General features: G+C 37.1%; 1 protein-coding gene across 2 annotated transcripts in view; it reads right to left on the reverse strand.

The window, feature by feature from the left end:
• DGKI (diacylglycerol kinase iota) overlaps positions 1 to 17,560 on the reverse strand; it is a 447,792-nt gene that overhangs the window by 35,491 nt on the left and 394,741 nt on the right. For both annotated transcript variants that reach the window (XM_068550116.1, XM_068550115.1), the window contains one exon: positions 12,588 to 12,613. In XM_068550116.1, coding sequence (XP_068406217.1) covers positions 12,588 to 12,613 — 26 coding nt within the window. The remainder of the gene's footprint in view (positions 1 to 12,587; positions 12,614 to 17,560) is intronic.

Below are 17,560 nucleotides of genomic sequence, written 5' to 3' on the forward strand. Positions count from 1 at the left end.
AGAGAGGCTTAGTCTAAGACCATGATTCAGTTGCCAGCACCCACCCAGTTCTTTGCAAGAGAAAGCCATCAAAATAAAAAACAAGCTTTAGGTAGAGCAGATTGGGTGAAAAGTTTTCATTGGCTATTAGGGTTTCTAGTTAAGTAGAACACAGACAAATGGATTAACAATAACAATGATCCTTATATAAGGACCATACTACAATAATTGCCAATGTACCTGCTAACCCCTTGGTTATATGGGTAACCCAGACAATATCATTCTACAGAGTAAAGAGCTTAAATAAACAGTAAAATTTATAAAGCCAGCGCAATTCTTCATCTCTGCTCTCACAGATGATGACACGCGGACCAAGACAGTCATTTCCCACTCCCTTTTTAAACACTTACCTGTAGGACAGGTGATGTATCTGTAGGAGTGAGATCTATGAAAGCTTCATTTGTTGCTGGCGGATCCACGACACAACGGTATTTGATGACCTCTTCCCACCCATCCACTTAAAAGCAACCAGGAGATTAGCCTTCATCCCTTCCTCTCTCCTTTTTTTCTGTTACTTTCCTATTTTGCAGTGTTTTAAATACTTTAACTTAAATATTCTCTGAGGCCAAAGGCAATGTAAAGCAAAGTTGTATGTAACTCTTAGTAAAGAATACTCCCCCCTCAACACACACAGACATCTATAATAAGGCTTCAAAAGATAATTAGATACTGATCACCAACAGCGCATTCCAAAGACCCCAAAAGGATCAAAGGATTATACAGTTACAGTCAATAGTCAGATTTAATAAGGGGGAATGAGAGAGAATAGTAGGGTCAGGAAAGAACTAAAGTAATACAACCTGATTTTGGAAAGCCCAGGGTGGGGGGGGGGGTTTGTTTTGTTTGCTTGTTCTGTTTTATTTTGTTTTTAATCAGCAGTGATTGTCTGTTTTCCTAGGAAATGTGAAAGACTAGCCAAGGAAAAGCATGCTGTCATCTTTTTTTTTTTTCTTTTTTTCATGCTGTCATTTTTGTTCCTTTCCTTTCACACAGCCTTTGGGGAGCGCCCAGTGAGACCACCATAAAAGGCCATCTTTTCAGCACATTAGTAACTGAATTTCTTTGGAAAAGGACCAGCACTAACCTATCCTCTACAAGAGGGAACAATGTTAATGAGGCTACAATGGAACTCAAAGATTTGTACTGGAAGGTGCTGTTTGCCAACACCACATACTGCAGCAAATGTTACAGTGAGACTTGTATAGAGGGAATCAGGTCTGTGCCAGGGCACGGCATAGAATGGGGCAACATTTCTATTCATTGAGTATAGAGTTAAATAAGAAGGGCAACACCACCCATGGAGAAAAAATTTGGAATACACTCAAAAAACCAGTCAGCAAATAGGGAAGGATAAATCACGGGCATTTGAGTTGTTAGAAAAGTTCATCATTGTTTGTCCTTAGAATCGATGGAGGTGGTTCGAAAACACAGAATTAATGAGCACAGAGGAGGGGCTGGAGTGAAGGACAATGAAGATGGTTTGCCAGAGAGATGGTAGGAGGGTACATAAGCCATATGGCTGTGTGAATACAACAGAGATGGGATCTGGAGAGGGCCCCCCAAGCAGGAAGTAGAAATAATTCATTCATGCAAGTAAACAAAACCAGGATGAGGAAGAACCTCAAAAGGGAGCACTAAAAAGTTTGAATCTAAATACAAAAGCCAATAGGGGATTCCACAGTCATAAACTGAATTGGGGGCAAAAAAACAAAAACAAAAAAACCCTCTAGCAACTCTGCATTAGCTAGCCCAAGGTCATTGCAAAGTGGCATACTGCGATGGCCAATATTGGAAACTCTTCCTAGCAAGGCAATTAAAGATCTGCAGATGTTTCCATCTGTATCATTAGCCAAGCTTACTTATCACATTTTACTAAAAAGTAGTTTATAGAAAATAAAAAGGAAAAACATCTAACTTTCTTAATCCACTCTACTCTTCTGGTCATAAAATAATTCTCTTCCTACGTGATATTTTCTTAAGGAAATAGCTACCTTTCAAGAATTCTACCTTTTTTAAGATTGAGTGCTACTGACCGGAAATTAGATCCCTGTTTCCTTGATTATGGAAGTATGGAGGTAAAAGAAGTGGACAAGAATATAACTTTAAATTGTTCTTCTGTGTCAAGGGTACTGCTCACTGATACGAGAAGAAAAAAATAAAATCTCTTTTTTAACGACCAATTCCAACCCAATAATTACGAGGTCTCCTTTCAACAAAAAGAATCAAGATTTCCTATAACATTAGCTCAAAACTTAGCCATGCTATTGAGAGACTATATAGACGGGGGCTAAAAATGGGATCTGGATCTAGAATATGAGTTTGAATCCTAGTTCTACACATGTGACCTTGAACAAGTCACCTAATAGGTTTGTGCCTTAGTTTCCTCATCTGTAACATGGGAATAATAGTAGTACTATGATTGTTGTGAAAGTTAAATATATATAAAACATTTAGAGCAGTTGGTTCAGTATTTAATAGTTTGTTGTGACCTTAAAGTTACTTAACCTCTCTAAACCTCAGCAGAACATCCCTTAAGCCACTGCCTGGAACTTATTAAGTTTTAATAAATACTGACCTTGTTTTTCAGTTTTAAGTACACATAAGAGTATATTATGCCAAATAATTTCAAAGGAGTAGTTGAACGTATTTTTGCTAAAACACAAAGACCCAAACCATTAATCCCTCCAACCTTAGTTTCTCAAAAATCAATTATTCTTTAAAAAAATTTTTTAATTTCAGGAGGTATCATAGATATTTAAAAAAATATATAACTCTCAAGATGTGTAACTTTTATTTAAATAAAAAAAGAATATAGGTTTCTCTTTTTGATAATAAGGGGAATGAGCTACTTCCTTAACAATTTAAGCTAAAATGCTGGATTAAAAAAATCAGGAAATGTGGGAAGATGGTTGTAATAGTTGCAGCAGACTATTTGAATATTCCTGAGTCTCCACATATAGAGAGACAGAGGAACCAGAAGAACCAAAAACACATGGTCAACATTTAAGACGAAGTAACAAGAGACCCTTATAAACCTCAAAATCACGAGTGGCTGGAGAGAAGACACCAAGGGTCAAATGACCTGCATTCTATCAACGTCTGTGCTGGAAAGCACAGGGAAGCAGCAGGACAGCTGATGGACCTGAGAACAGGAAGCCTCAAAACAGCCAACAGGTGTTCACTGAACAGTACAGTGGGCCAAGGTGAGAACACCTACAGAAACTGTCAGAAGCTTTTCCCATTCCCACAGCCCATGAGTGCAAGGGCCCCCAGTAAGGACTAAAAGTACCTGGGGCATTGCAGCCCCTGGAAACTCTTAAAACTGACCATCCAGGGCTCCCCTTCAAGATAGGACCCAAAGTGAGGGTACTCTTCTAAGTGGAATACACACTGAGCAGAACAGGGGCAACAGGAGTAAAGGAAAGAGGTCTGGATGGAAGAGAGGCTAGGGATCAAAGCCGGGAAGTCTGAGAAAGCAAGCTACCACATTTTTAACAGTACACAAAACCAGCCGAAGAAAGAGCTCTCTGAAGTTAGAACAGCTGACACATGTTTTTCTTTCTAAATTTCAGAAAAACTAATTTCACATAAAGTATCAAAAAAAGGATGTAAAATCTCACATGAAGGAAAAAAACCAACAATAAGGAACAGAATAACATTCCCACAGATAATGGAAGTGAATCACAAATACTTGCTATAAAAATAAAAGTAGTAACGTACTCTTTCAAATGAGCTTAAAGACACATGATACAAAGAAATAGCATGAATCAGAATTCGAATAACTCAGAAATGAGGTGATATGAATTCAACAAAACACTAGAAATAAAAGAATAAAACACTTTGCAAATTAAACTAGAAAGAACACAAGAACAAATAAATTCAACCAATAAAGCCTTAAGTAGAAGAAACAAAGAACTTTCAAAAATCAAAAAGAAAAGAGGAAAGGAATAAAAAGAATTTGAGAGAAAATGGCAAAGGTTGAAGATAAGCAAAGAAGATAAAACAAACATACAAAATGAATTTCTGAAGAAAACCAAAGCAAAAAAACAGAACAAACACTTAATTCAAGAACACGGTTCTGAAGTTTAAAAAATAATAAACTTTATATTTAGATAGTGTCATGTCTCAAAATGATCTACATCCAGGCATATTTTCATAAAAGTACTGAACATTAAAGGAAAATAAAATATCCTTTGGGTATTAAGACCAAAAAAAAGTGACTTTTATAAGGAGAATATTATCATTAGACTTTAATAGCAAATGCTTTATGACAGGAGAAAAATGTAATATTTAAAATGTCAAGGAAAGAACATGTGCCCCAGTGAGTTTGTATGCAGCACAACTAATTTTCAAGGGTAAAAGACCCAGACCAACTGCTATTGTATGAAAAAACTGGTTTCCTAAGGAATCTACCAGAGAATGTGGTTCAGACAACTAAAATAACTAGAGAGACTTAGACATAATGACTGGTGATGAACATTAACTAGTTACTGCCATTATCTGAATACGATGCACTCTGAATTAATGTCTCTGTGTTTCCTATGCATTCTAAACAAGAACCAAACAAGCACCCACACACACAAACTCACAAATGGAGAATTTAATTTATATTAATCAAGTTTGGTAGTTTTCTCTGGTGACTGGAAAACCTCTCTGAAGGACTTAAAGAATTCTCGTGCATAAAGGCCCAAGGAAACGAGCAGCTCACCTAGAATAATCTCAAATGAACAGGAATAAAAATCAGTAAAAATGAACAAGAAAACAACTTTGAAGAAATTATCTGGGATGCATTCCAGAGAAACAAAGAGATATAAAAGAGGGAATAGAGGGTAAAACATATATAGGATAGCATGAAAATGTCTAACATGCATCTAAATGGAATTCCAGGAGATATATAGGGAAGAGAAAGCATTCAGGTAATGTTTGTACTTAAATGTCTATGTTAGAAAAAAAGTAGAAAAGGAATAAAAATAAGCCAAATGATTGGAAGGAAGGAAACTATAAACATAAGAAACTAATGAAACAGAAGACAAATACATAATACAGAGGACCAATGAAGGTAAAAAATGGTTTCTTGAAAAACCAGTAACATAAAGAGGGCTCTAAGCCTCTGGTGAGAGGGAGAGAGAGGTGGAGGAGACACACACACACACACACACACACACACACACACACACACAGCAGGCACAAACAATATTAAAAATGAAAAGGTAGATGTAACCTCACATCTCATAGAAGTTACACAGACAGTAAGATAGTATTTTAAAATGTATGCCAAAAAATGAAAAATAACTTTAATAAAATGGATGAATTCCTTTAAAAATAGTTACCAATACTGATTCAAGAAGAAATAGAAAATCTATCTCCTCCAACATTAAAAAATACAAATCTGTCATTGAAATTTTCCCCACAAAGGGAATGCCAGCCCCAGCCAACTTTACTGATGGGATCTTCTAAGATATTCCAGAAATAGATAACTCAAGTGTTACACAAAGTCTTCCAGATGTTAGGAAATGAGGAGATGCTTTCCAATTCATTTTATGAAGCTATGAACATCATACATACGCTATACTATAAAAAAGAAAAATTAAAAGCCAATCACAGTACGAATATGGAAGTAAAAATTCTAAGTAGAATATTAGTAAGCTGAACCCAGCAATATATAAAGGAGATAAATGTAATAACCAATTTGAACTCATCTCATGCATATAATAGTGGTTTCTACTAAAAAATCAATCAATGAAGTGCACCATAGTAAAAGACCCAATGAGGAAAAGCATATTATCATCTCAAAAGATGAAAAAAAAATTCAGTAAAATTCAATACCTGTTGAATTTAACAAATTTGAATGAAGGGGAAAATCCTTAAAAGTCTATCCACAAAACAACCACACCACCAACACCACGACTACCTGCCAGCACAAGTAATGGTGACTTGTGGATGGCACTGACTTGGAGGTCAGGAACAAGGCAATACTGCTATCTCTACGTGTATTTGATACTATACCGAGCGTTCTAATCGGCACAGAAAGAATGAGAAAACACTCATACACAGCACAATGACTGGAAAAGATGAAACAAAATTCTCAGGAAAATACTTTCCTCACAAAAGGACCCTTTAGATAAAGTTTATGAATATAAAAGATTAGCAGGAATCCTGATGCAAGCTTTTGAAACAAGATTCTAAGTCAATTGCCTTTTAATACGCCAACAATGTTCACTTAGAAAATATAATTTTAAAAATATAAAATATCACTAAAATGTTAAGTACTTAGGAATATATTTAACAAAAGATGGCCAAAACCTTCATGAAAAAAATTATAAAACTCTGTTGATAGGCATTTTAAAAGGTTAATTAGTTAAAAAAAAGTTAAATGTAAAGAGATGTGGTTTGAGATGAAAAGACTTATTATCATAAAAATATCAATTCTCTTTATACTCATGTATAGATTCATGCAATTGCCATGAAAATTGTAACACAAAACTTGATAAGCTGATTCTAAAATTTATATGAAGAAGCAGAAGTCCACATACAATCAAGACACTCTTGAGGAACAACAAATTTTAGGTATCTCCCAGATATCAAGATTTCTACCAAAGTTACAGCAATTAAAACAACATGGTATTGTACAGAAATAGACATACGGGTAAATAAAACAGAAAAGGGAATCTGGAAACCCACAAATATGGGGAGACAGAACAGGCTTTGCAAGTCAGTGAAGGAAAGTCCCCGTTTGAAAAGATAAACCACAAACTGGAGAAAATTTGCAACACGTATAGTCAACACAAATTTTTTACCTAGAATACGTTAAAATGTTTATGAATCACGGAGAAAAAACAACCCACTGGGGAAAAATGGGCAAAGGAAATAAAGAATTACATAGAAAAGTAAACACAAATGACCTACAAATATATGAAAAATGCTCAATCTGATATGTAATTATTTTAATGCAAATTAAAATCACAAGATACCATTTGACATTGCCACCAAATTGGCAAAAAATTTTAATCAGTTAATATCAAGTGTTGACAAAGATGTGGATTATTAGGAACTCTCACTGCAGTTGGGAGTATAAATTAGAATGATCACTTTGGAAAACAGTTTGTCATTTTGTGATCAGTTAAATATGTGTATAACCTACCACCTAACTATGCCATCGCCAGGTTTAAACCCTAGAGAAATTCTTGCAAATGGACACCAGGAGGAGTTATGAAAAAGAATGTTCATAATATTGTTTGCAATAGCAAAAGGAACAAAAACAAAGAAAGAAAGAAACCCTGGAGCCTACCTAAACATTCATCAGCAGAATTTGGATATATAAATTGTTATATATTCATACAACAGAACACTATACAACATGAAAAATTAATGAAATGAATATGATGCTCATCAACAAGGATGAATTACAAAAGCATTATTCTGTAACAAAGGAAGCAAATCACAGAAGAGTTTGCAAAAGAATTCAATTTATAAAAGTTCAAAAAAGGCAAAACTATATACATATACACACATATATGGAATACATCTATAAAATATATATTTATACACACACACATATCCATAGGTGAAATATGCATACGTGTAGTAAAATGATGAAAAGAAACAAGGAAATTTTTAACAAAAAAAGCAGAATAGTAGTTATCCCCATAGGAGAGGGAAGAGAATGTAATCAGAAAGGCAATCACGAAGCTTCCAGATTACAACAAATATTTTATTGTTTAGACTGGGGGCTGGGTATACAGTAGTTCCTTTGGTTATAATTTAAACTGAGCAGATAAATTTTATACATTTTTATGAATATTTCTATTTCAGTAAATGTATATATACATATGTATTTATACTAGAGAGAAATATGAATCTATGGTATTTGAGCCGGAGACAGCCACTGATATATTAAGGAGCTTTAGGCCACTCTACAATGCGTTTCCCCGCACAACCCACTGCAAAGTAAAACTGCCTCGATTCCTGACAGTGGCTCGTCCCTGGGGACTTACACTGGTGATTATGGCTGTTACAGTTTTTATCTCCAGATAGCCTCCACTCCCATTCTTGTTCATTGTGTTACTGCTGCAACAGAAGAACTACCATATAAAGTGAGAAAGAACCATTTTTACCAACAACAGGTCTGGGGGCTAGGACAGGAGAGGGATACCTGCTTCAGACATGCCAGGGGGAATCGGATTGTTGGCATTTCCTCTCAATTAATGTCTTTTACTTTGTAAGTGAACAGACATAGGTTGGAAGCTGACCCTCTGTCAGTGCCCCAGCACAGAGGCGTTCTGAGAGGCCGTAAAGCAAGCAAGCTAAGAGGACAAGACAGAATCTGAGCGCTCAGAGCAGGCGAAGCAGCCTGGGCACCCACCAGAGGTGGCTCCAGGGGCAATAGGCACTAAACGCAGAGGAAACTTGCAGGACAGGGCAATTCATCACCATCAAGCTTATCTTCTGACAAGGAGTAGGACTTTGGCTTCCAGCTGTAACATTAAAATGTAACGTTCCCCCTGGGACTTAGCATGGCAGGCTTCCCTGAAGCTTCAGTTTCACTCAGTTAACTAATTATGAGAGAATGTGACATTGGTATTTACTTTTTCTACGGGGACAAATCATTCCCAGCAGGAGGGAGAAGTTGTTATTTTTGATCTGTTTTGTTTTGTCATTAAAAGGAAATTACTCACACATTAGTAAATAACCTCTTGTTAGAGGGAAATTTTTTTCTTTCTATGATTCTATCAATTCACCTGAATGCTGACAATCACTTCTTTTGTTTTCTGGGGACATGGTGGGTAAATGAGCAAGAGGGGAGTGTTAGAACTGGGTTTGAAAATTAACTCTACCACTAACTAGCTGTGTGATCTTCAGCAAGTTATGTAAGTACTGTGAGTTTCCCCCACTAAAAACTGAGGAGAACACATTCACTGTGTCGTGTGCTTTGTTAAAGATGAAATGATGTAGCTGAAACACTTTAGCACGGTGTCTCTGCACAAGAAGCACTCAGTAAATTTTAGCCTTTATTCTTAATGACTCTGATACTCTGTGATAAAAATAGAAACATTCTACATTTCACTTATGCCTTATATCATCAATCTCCCATATCTAATGACCCCGTATCTAATCAGAAACTGTCCCTTTACTTTGTCACTGCAGGCTAAATTGTGTATTAACCATTTTACTCCTCCTCACCCAGATATAAAAAGGCTTCCAATAAAATTTAATATTTAATGATAATGTTGAAAGAAACATTTTTCACACCCCTTCTCCTCCCCAGCACATCTTTTAACTTGTCAAAGGCAGTATGTAATGCTGAGCAAACATCATAATATACACATACTTCCTCATCCACTGCTGACACCAACAGCATTATGTTCAGAGTGCTTTTAACAAATTGGAAAGTGATTTCACAGATGATTTCACAATTGAACTCATAACAATCCCATGAGGTAGGCAGGGTAGATACGAATAGCCTCACTTTACAGGTAAGGAAACTGAAACTAAGAGGGAAAATAACAAAGCCACAATATCCAAGCGCATTTTCCATGAAAGGATAATCTGAGGGGATGGAGAAGGTCAGGGATATTGGACTTTGGAAAATAAGATTTTCTCAGGAATGAAGTCTGTTCTGGGGATAGCCAAAGAGACCAGTCAGAGAGAGGAATAGGATCACTGGTGGAAAGCAAACAAAATAGAAAGTCAAGAGGCACAGAGCTTTCTTTTCCAATTTCACAATCCATTTGCCCAATGTGCCTCGATTTTTCTACCCATAACTTTGAGAAAGCAAAAATGCTACTTCTTACCTCTCTTACAAGTACACTGCAATGTCATTACTGTATACAAACACAAGCTTGATGACATGATACTCAAGGTTTTATGCTAACCACAGCAAACATGAACACTTTAAAATGTATAAACATAAGAAAACACATTTTAAGTGCTAGTAGAAAATCTTGGTGATAGAGAAAAGGAAAAGAATATTTTTCCAAGGATACATGGGCTAGAAGATATGAAAATTAGGTAAGATTAGGTCAATCAGCATTATAATTTTACATTACATATTTGAATCATTTTTGGAAGTTGCAGAATCAAACTAAGAGGCACGGACATGTAATAAATGTTTTGAAGCCATGAAAATGTAAAAGCCCTCTAATGTGGATAATGTTTAATTAATCACATATACCCACTTCTTAAAATAATCGATTCTGAAGCGCTGTTAATACTGAACAAGTCTTCTGGGTAGTTGTCACTGTTCAGGACGCCCCAGGACGTTGACACTGCTTGCTGATAGCCCATAGCCCTTAAGAATTCCTAGCGGACTACAGAATTGTAATTCAGAAGCCCATCCCCCTTTATTCTGGAATGGGAGATTAAGTTCTTACAGACAGGAAGGCAAATGCAAACAAAGGTCATTAAAGGAAACCCTAGTTCAAAATAAAAACCAAACACAAATTTCTGGTTTATCATTTGAACCGGAAAATCTAAGGACCTCTAAATATGCAATAAAAAACCTAGTCAATACCAACACCGATGAGCAAAATAGCATATAACAGTAGGTCATCATTAGGTGGGTGATGCCTAATTCTGACTTAATAGGCCTGAACATAATTTCCCCTGTGATTTTTCATAGAACATGATACAACTTCATTCCAACATTGGGAGAGACTTTATGATACGGCAGCAGAACAGGCCTACTTAAAAACTCCACCTCTCTCTAAGTATTCAATTAATGAACATCTTTTGAATGTTTGCTATTTGTTGGGATCTATATCAAAGAACTCACAGCCTAGCAGGGGAGATAGGTAAATCAAGCATCAAATTTTTAAGTTAAATTCCAGAATGAAGAAAAATATGCGATGCAATGTTAAGTAGGGCAGAAAGCTCTCACGGATGATGATATGATTAACAACGTCTCAAATGGTAAGTATAAATTGTCTATGGCAAAAAGGAGGAGTGCCTTCTGTCAGAACAGCCTGGCTAAAAGCAGGGAAACATGATAAACGTGCTGAGTTTCAGAAATTAGATGTAATGCCGCATGGCTAGAGCACAGAGCATAGAGAGAAGGGGAAAGATGCCCAAAGAAGCAGTAAGCAGTAGAGGAAGACAAAGAGTCCATCACTTAGGACTTTCTATTCCATGTTTAAGTTCAATATTGGAAAGATGAATATAATTATTGTCTATTGAAAAGATTTCATCCTACAGGCAATGAGAGTAGATTTTTACCATAATCAGTTTGCTGATATGTAGGTATACAGTGAAATAAAAGAAGGGATTCTAGAGGTATGGCTATCAGTTAGAAGACAATTTTAAAGGTCCAAGTAAGATATGGAGTGGCCCTAAATGAAAGGAATGGGGATGGAAAAGAAAACAGAGGTAAAAGAAGAATAAAAAACAGAGTTGATAGAATTTAGTGGCCAGGTAGCAATGAGAGGGTGAAGAGGAAAGCTTAAAACAGCTGTCTTTTTTTTTTTTTTTAAACTTGTTTGGCTAAATAGATAATGGTGCGTTAGCTGAATGAGCATGAAGTGGAATGTCAGTGGTACTCTTAGAGTCCTGGCTTATCCCTCTTTTATAAAAGATTAATCAAATTTCACTTTGTATTGCAGTACGTATGTGTCATTTCACTGCCCCCTTCCCCAAAAGGGGACCCATCAGGCTCCTTGAGGGAAAAAGTTCTGTGTCACACATCACATTGTCCCTGCACATAGCCCCATATAGCATATTTGTATAACATGATTATATAACATAACTGACTCACTGCAAACACTTAATAAAACATTTCTGAATGACTGATTGAATAAACGTACAACTCCAAACCTTAGATGTGACAAAACTACACATTTTATCCTTTGAATAAAATAGTCATCTCTTAAAATGCAAATAACTCACCTCAACTCCGTAACAGCTCAGACTACTACCAATTTCAGACTCACAACATTCTCTGCAAATCTCAATGTCTACTCTGGAAGGGACTTTTGGAAATATCTACTACAAATCCCCACTTTAAAGGTGAAATCTGTGACTCAGAGAAGTTACATGACCAGCCCAGAGTCACACAGAGTACAGGTGACGCTTGAACAACACGAGTTTGAACTGCGCAGGTCCACTTATATGAGGAATTTTTTTCAATAGTAAAAACTACAGCACTACAGGAACCGCAGTTGGTTGAATCTGCCAATATGGAGGAACTGCAGATATGAAGGGCCAACTCTAAGTTACACACAAATTTTCGACTGCACGGAGGGTTAGGGTTGGTGCCCCCAGCCCCTGCATTGTTCAAGGGTTAACTGTATCTGGAGATGGGACAGAAATCAGAATACGTTAAGCTTTGAAATATCTGTCAACCAAAATAGTTGTAACAGATTTGAAGATAATACAAGACATCAAATTTAGCTAGAATGCATTAAGTTTTTAAAAGCGCTTCATACTGTGCACTAAAAAAACACAAGGCAAACATCTTAAAGACGTTTTCTTAAATAATTCTTCCCTCTGACAGTGAAATGCAAGGACCACAGCTCAACTTTTAGTTCTGAATTAGTATAAGTAAGACAGATTCTTACCGTGATCTTCTGAAGAGACTGGTGACCTAAAATGAGATAATAAGCATGATAAATCTTTTGTAAGTGACACTGATAATTATAGGTACAACAATGATCAAGAATAAGCTCATAGAAATTACACTCCCAAAATTCAGTTAAATAGAAATTCAGTATAGTAGTAGATGGTGTAATTGATGTGTTGGTTGTATGGTATATTCCAATTAATCACTCCCAAAGCTTACCTGGATTGGTTGAGTGGTAGATGTTACTAAAATAGTCTATTAGCATGGTGACGTAAGACTGAAACAAACTTAAACTGTCTGGATTTATCACACACAATAAAAGAACTCACAATAAAAGAAATGTGGTGATGGATGAAATCCTGTGAGGTCACTAGTGCTGAAGGCCAGGCCTCCATAGAAAATACCAGGGATGTAAATAAACACTAGATTAAGTGTCTGTAGGTAAAAAAGAAATCTACTTGGACAATAAAAAATGAGACAGAAGTAAGAGAAATGGCATGTGCCCTTATCAATATTGCTTTTCGCTTCCACTCACTGTGGAATTTAATGTTTCAGTGAGTATGATGTAGACCGTCTACATGTTGGCCTTATGTCTCTAAACCTGTGAGAGTCAGGATGAGGCAGAAGGGCAACCATTGGGATCCCACAGAACTTCTACAAAGTGATAACTTTTGCATATCATTTGAGGCTCAGGTCTAATTACAATATTAAGATACCAACGGATCATCATATCAACTCCTTTCACAATAATGACCTTCTTTTCTTTCTCGGCTATTAATTGAGTTACTTTGAGCAATACAGACACAACTTTGTTGATGAATTCCCCTCAGGTTTGAAAGATACAGTCTTGACTACTGACTCATGCTTTTCTTGGGAGAAAGAGAGATGCATAATACTGCATTCAGAGGTGTTAGCATTTTGAAGGGAGAGGCAAGAAACCAGGAGGGAGGGGTCCTCTCCTCTAAATGATGGGCCTGCTGGAGCCCATAGCAGGGAGATGACCAAAGGCAAATGCATGAGTTTGGTAGTAAAGCTACCAAACTTTATATAACTAATATTTATATGTAGTCATAACATAACTAATATTTATGAGACATGATGACAAACGTTGGGGCAAGAATCATTCAGTGGGTGCATAGTGGTTGAAGGACAATTTTGGCTACTTTGGGATGCCCGATACCACTTTACTTTATCTACTGATCAGAAATATTTTTGTCCATTATGTGAACAAACAGTACAGTATAAAGACACAGGAATAATGGTGAGACAGCCTTGAACTTCCGTTGGGTGGCAAAGTGAAATCATTGCAACCTTATAGGTCTCTTCAAGTAGACTTCTGTGTGTGAAAACTACAGAGGGTCCCCAGATCTGGTGGAGAAAAAACTGGCATCTGAGTGGTGGACACGGGAGCAGAGGGAGGGAACCTGGCATGATACTAAGTCATCACTGCGGTGTCGGCTGCTTGAGAAACACTGCTGGGCCTCCTCAGGTGGAGCTGATCTGTCCTCTCCCTGGAGTCCCCCTATTTCACACTTTCACACACCAGTCTTCCCACTAGGTTGTGAGCTTCTTGGAACCTAGGACCATGTCTTATTTAGAAGATAGTGGGTCCCTGATTAAAATGTATTAAATTGCATTAATTTCAGCACCACACACTAGAGTTCGGACTCAGACACACTCTGGAGCTCCTCAGAAATCACCACGTCACCTTAAAACCACCTTTGAGTTTGCCAGCTCCTAGGTCAGCTGTGAGGGAAGGGTCTAGGGAATGACCTGAAGCTCCAAATTAGTGACAGTGTGGGCACTGTCAGAGCCAAAAGACATCCTGTGCCCCCTACGACAGAGATGACCACCATCAAACAAAGGGGCAGAGGGGGCTGAACAGAGGTGAAATGGGATTGACATATGCACACTACTACATTTAAAATAGATAACCAACAAGGACCTACTGTATAACACAGGGAACTCAATATTCTGTAATAACCTAAATGGGAAAAGAATTTGAAAAGAACAGATACATGTATAGGTATAAATGAATCACTTTGCTGTACACCTGAAACTAATACAACATTGTTTATCAGCTCTACTCCAATATAAAATCAAAATTAAAAAAGAAAAAAGAAATTAGAGAATTTCTTAAGTTGCAGAGGTCATGAAAAAAGAGTCAGCAACAAGGAAACATCTTCACTCCTGGTGTTTTCTGATGGGAAGGAAGCAAAGCATGTCTTAGATGGTTTGCAATTAATTTCTCACAGAGCTACAGGAATAAAGGAAAATCCATGCCAATGGACCACTAAATGTCTCAGGTGGAAGGCCAGTGAGGGTTTTTGCTGCCTTTCTGTAAAAGCAAAGAACTAATATTAAGTCTGAAAAATTCCAGATGGCTCCTTGAGAGCCCCAAGGGGATGCCTTCCGCGGTATGTCCAGGCAGTGGGGAAGAACTATCGATTTCAGACTGTTTTCTAAGGATTAGTCATGTTGAGTTTCTGTGCTGAATGTCTCCCACACGCCTGGGTTTGTGGAATTTTAAGACATATGGAGTATTTCAATCCTCACTCAGTATTTCACCTTTCACTGGAGCGAGTCACTAAATTATTCCACTGAGACGTGTACATCATCCATTATTGCTGGAAATGGGCATAAAAAGTTTTCTGGAACTTAGCTCAGGAGAGATGAAATATCATGAAATCAGCAGTATAAGTTATTTTTACAACAGAGAGGTTGAATCCCCGGAAGAGATAAATGTTCCTTAACCTGACAACAAAGGAAGGAAAGAAAGCTCACTGTTTATTCCTCCTGTTGCACCTGAAAGACTTGTGGCTTTGTCCCAGCCTGTTCATTCCTCCTCCACATACACTTTATCTTGGAGAACCTATCTGCTCTCACAGTGCGGACTATTACTTCACTAGCGCTCAAGTAGCTCCAGGATTTAGAGTTTTCCCCCTCACTTCTTTCCTCATCCCTAGTCTTTTATTATGGGCTACAGGATATTTATACTTGATTTTGCTTTGTTTTATTGGTTTTGGTATTGTTTTACATTTTTATTTACATTCATTCAAATTCAGCAAAGACAACGAAAACAAAAACTCAAGACCCGCATTTAAAAATCTCCCTCCTATTTTATTGACCCTGAATAATTATTATTCAGATTTGAATCTTTCCCTTTATGTTGATTCAAACCTGAATAATAATTATTACTTGAGATCCTTTTAAGTACCAGGCACCGTGCCAAGTGATGTGGATCAAAAAAGAAACAAGATATCAATTTCAAGGAACTCATAATCTAGTGAACGAGGAAAATATGTAAACAAGTGATTATAGTATAATGAAAAAATGCAATGATCACAACGTGTATGAGTAAAGGGGTAGCACAGAAGAGAGGGAGACCAATTCTCTTCCAAAAAAAGTAAAAGGTGGCTTCAAAAAGCAAGAACCATCTGAGCTGGGCTTTGAAGGATAAGTAGAAGCCTATTAAGTACGAAAAAAGAACTCCAGGTGGTGGCAACAGGCATATGAAATAGGGGTAGAGAGAGGAAATTTCATAACATGTTATCAGATATACAAGCAACTCAGTGTTGCTCAAATGTAAAGGAGTCATAAACATCAGGACTAAAGACAGAGGAGGGAGGGGTGTTTCATGTAGGAGCTGAGGGGCCAATTTGAAGTGCTTGTCATTTACCTTCTAAGCTACACAGAGCAAAGTTCTGAAGCAGAGAAGTCACAGATTCTCACCTGTGCTTTTGCTCGGGCAGCTGTAGCGAGCAGACTACAAAACAGCAAGAATAAAGGCAGAAGACAAGCTACAGACTAGTATCGCAAAACTGCCACGTTAGTATCTCCGCTCTTCAATCTTTTTTGAAATTCATGGAAAATAACAGGGAGAATAAGAAACAGAAAAGGAAGCACCATCTTTGGCTAAACTAGAAGCTGTCCCTAAACTGAAATTATTATATATGAAGAAGAGCAGCTATAGTAAAATTGGACCAAGTTTCAGGGAGACTGAGTGTTTCAATCTCAACTGAGGAGACACGAGCTACATCACGGACCACAAAACCTATGACAGAAAGCCCTCCGCTCTGAGCCATTCAGTAGCAGAATCAAACCCTGGAGGAGAGAGCTGCTAAGAAAGAGTCTGAAGACAAAAGATTCAAAGTCAAGCTTCCGGAAACACACCAACCCACTATCCCTAATTATCCATCCAAACTAGCGGTTCCAAAAAGAACTCACCCAATACAAGTATGAGTAATGAACAAAAAGGAACCATCATGACATCTACACAAAAATACCCAGAGAAGAGAGCAGGACAAGGATCTTCTGAAAAACAAAACTCAGGCTGAGAACATCCTAAAAAGATGATGGCACGAAGCAGGTAAAAACTGTGAACAAATCTCCATGAAATGGATAAATGGAATAAGGAAAGGAAGGGAGGAAGGAAGAAAACAAGGGAAGGAAACAGAGTCTCTGTGAACAGAAACTTAAAAGAAGAAACACAATGGTCAAAAAAAGAGCTAAAAGATGACAGCGGAGGAAAACAGCGAAGGTTTGCCCAGATCTTTGAACTATTAAGTTATAGAAAAAACCCGGGGGCTTTCCCACAGTGTCACCACTGCAGTGGGAAAAAAGGGATTAAGGGGAAGTGAATAACAATTAAAACTATATTAAGTAAGAATCCATTCATTTATTCATCCCTTCAAATATCTGCTTTGTGGAAGTGTTTTGCTTTTTAACCACTTTGATTTACTTTTCTGTAATTTTAATTGGAACACTTGCTAGTGAAAGTCCCCTTCCCAATGTTGACCCTGCTTAATTGAATATCCATACTTTTCTTTCCTTTTAAATGAAGGCAAGACTTCTCTAGCTAGGGTACACATGGGAACTTGAAAATAAGGGAAGCCTCAGGAAAATAAGACACCATTTTTAGATGGGGAATTATAAAATTTAACTGGTAAAATACTTTTAAAATATTATTTT

Source organism: Eschrichtius robustus, chromosome 8 (assembly GCF_028021215.1).
Source record: "Eschrichtius robustus isolate mEscRob2 chromosome 8, mEscRob2.pri, whole genome shotgun sequence".
NCBI classification, from domain to species: Eukaryota; Metazoa; Chordata; class Mammalia; order Artiodactyla; family Eschrichtiidae; genus Eschrichtius; species Eschrichtius robustus.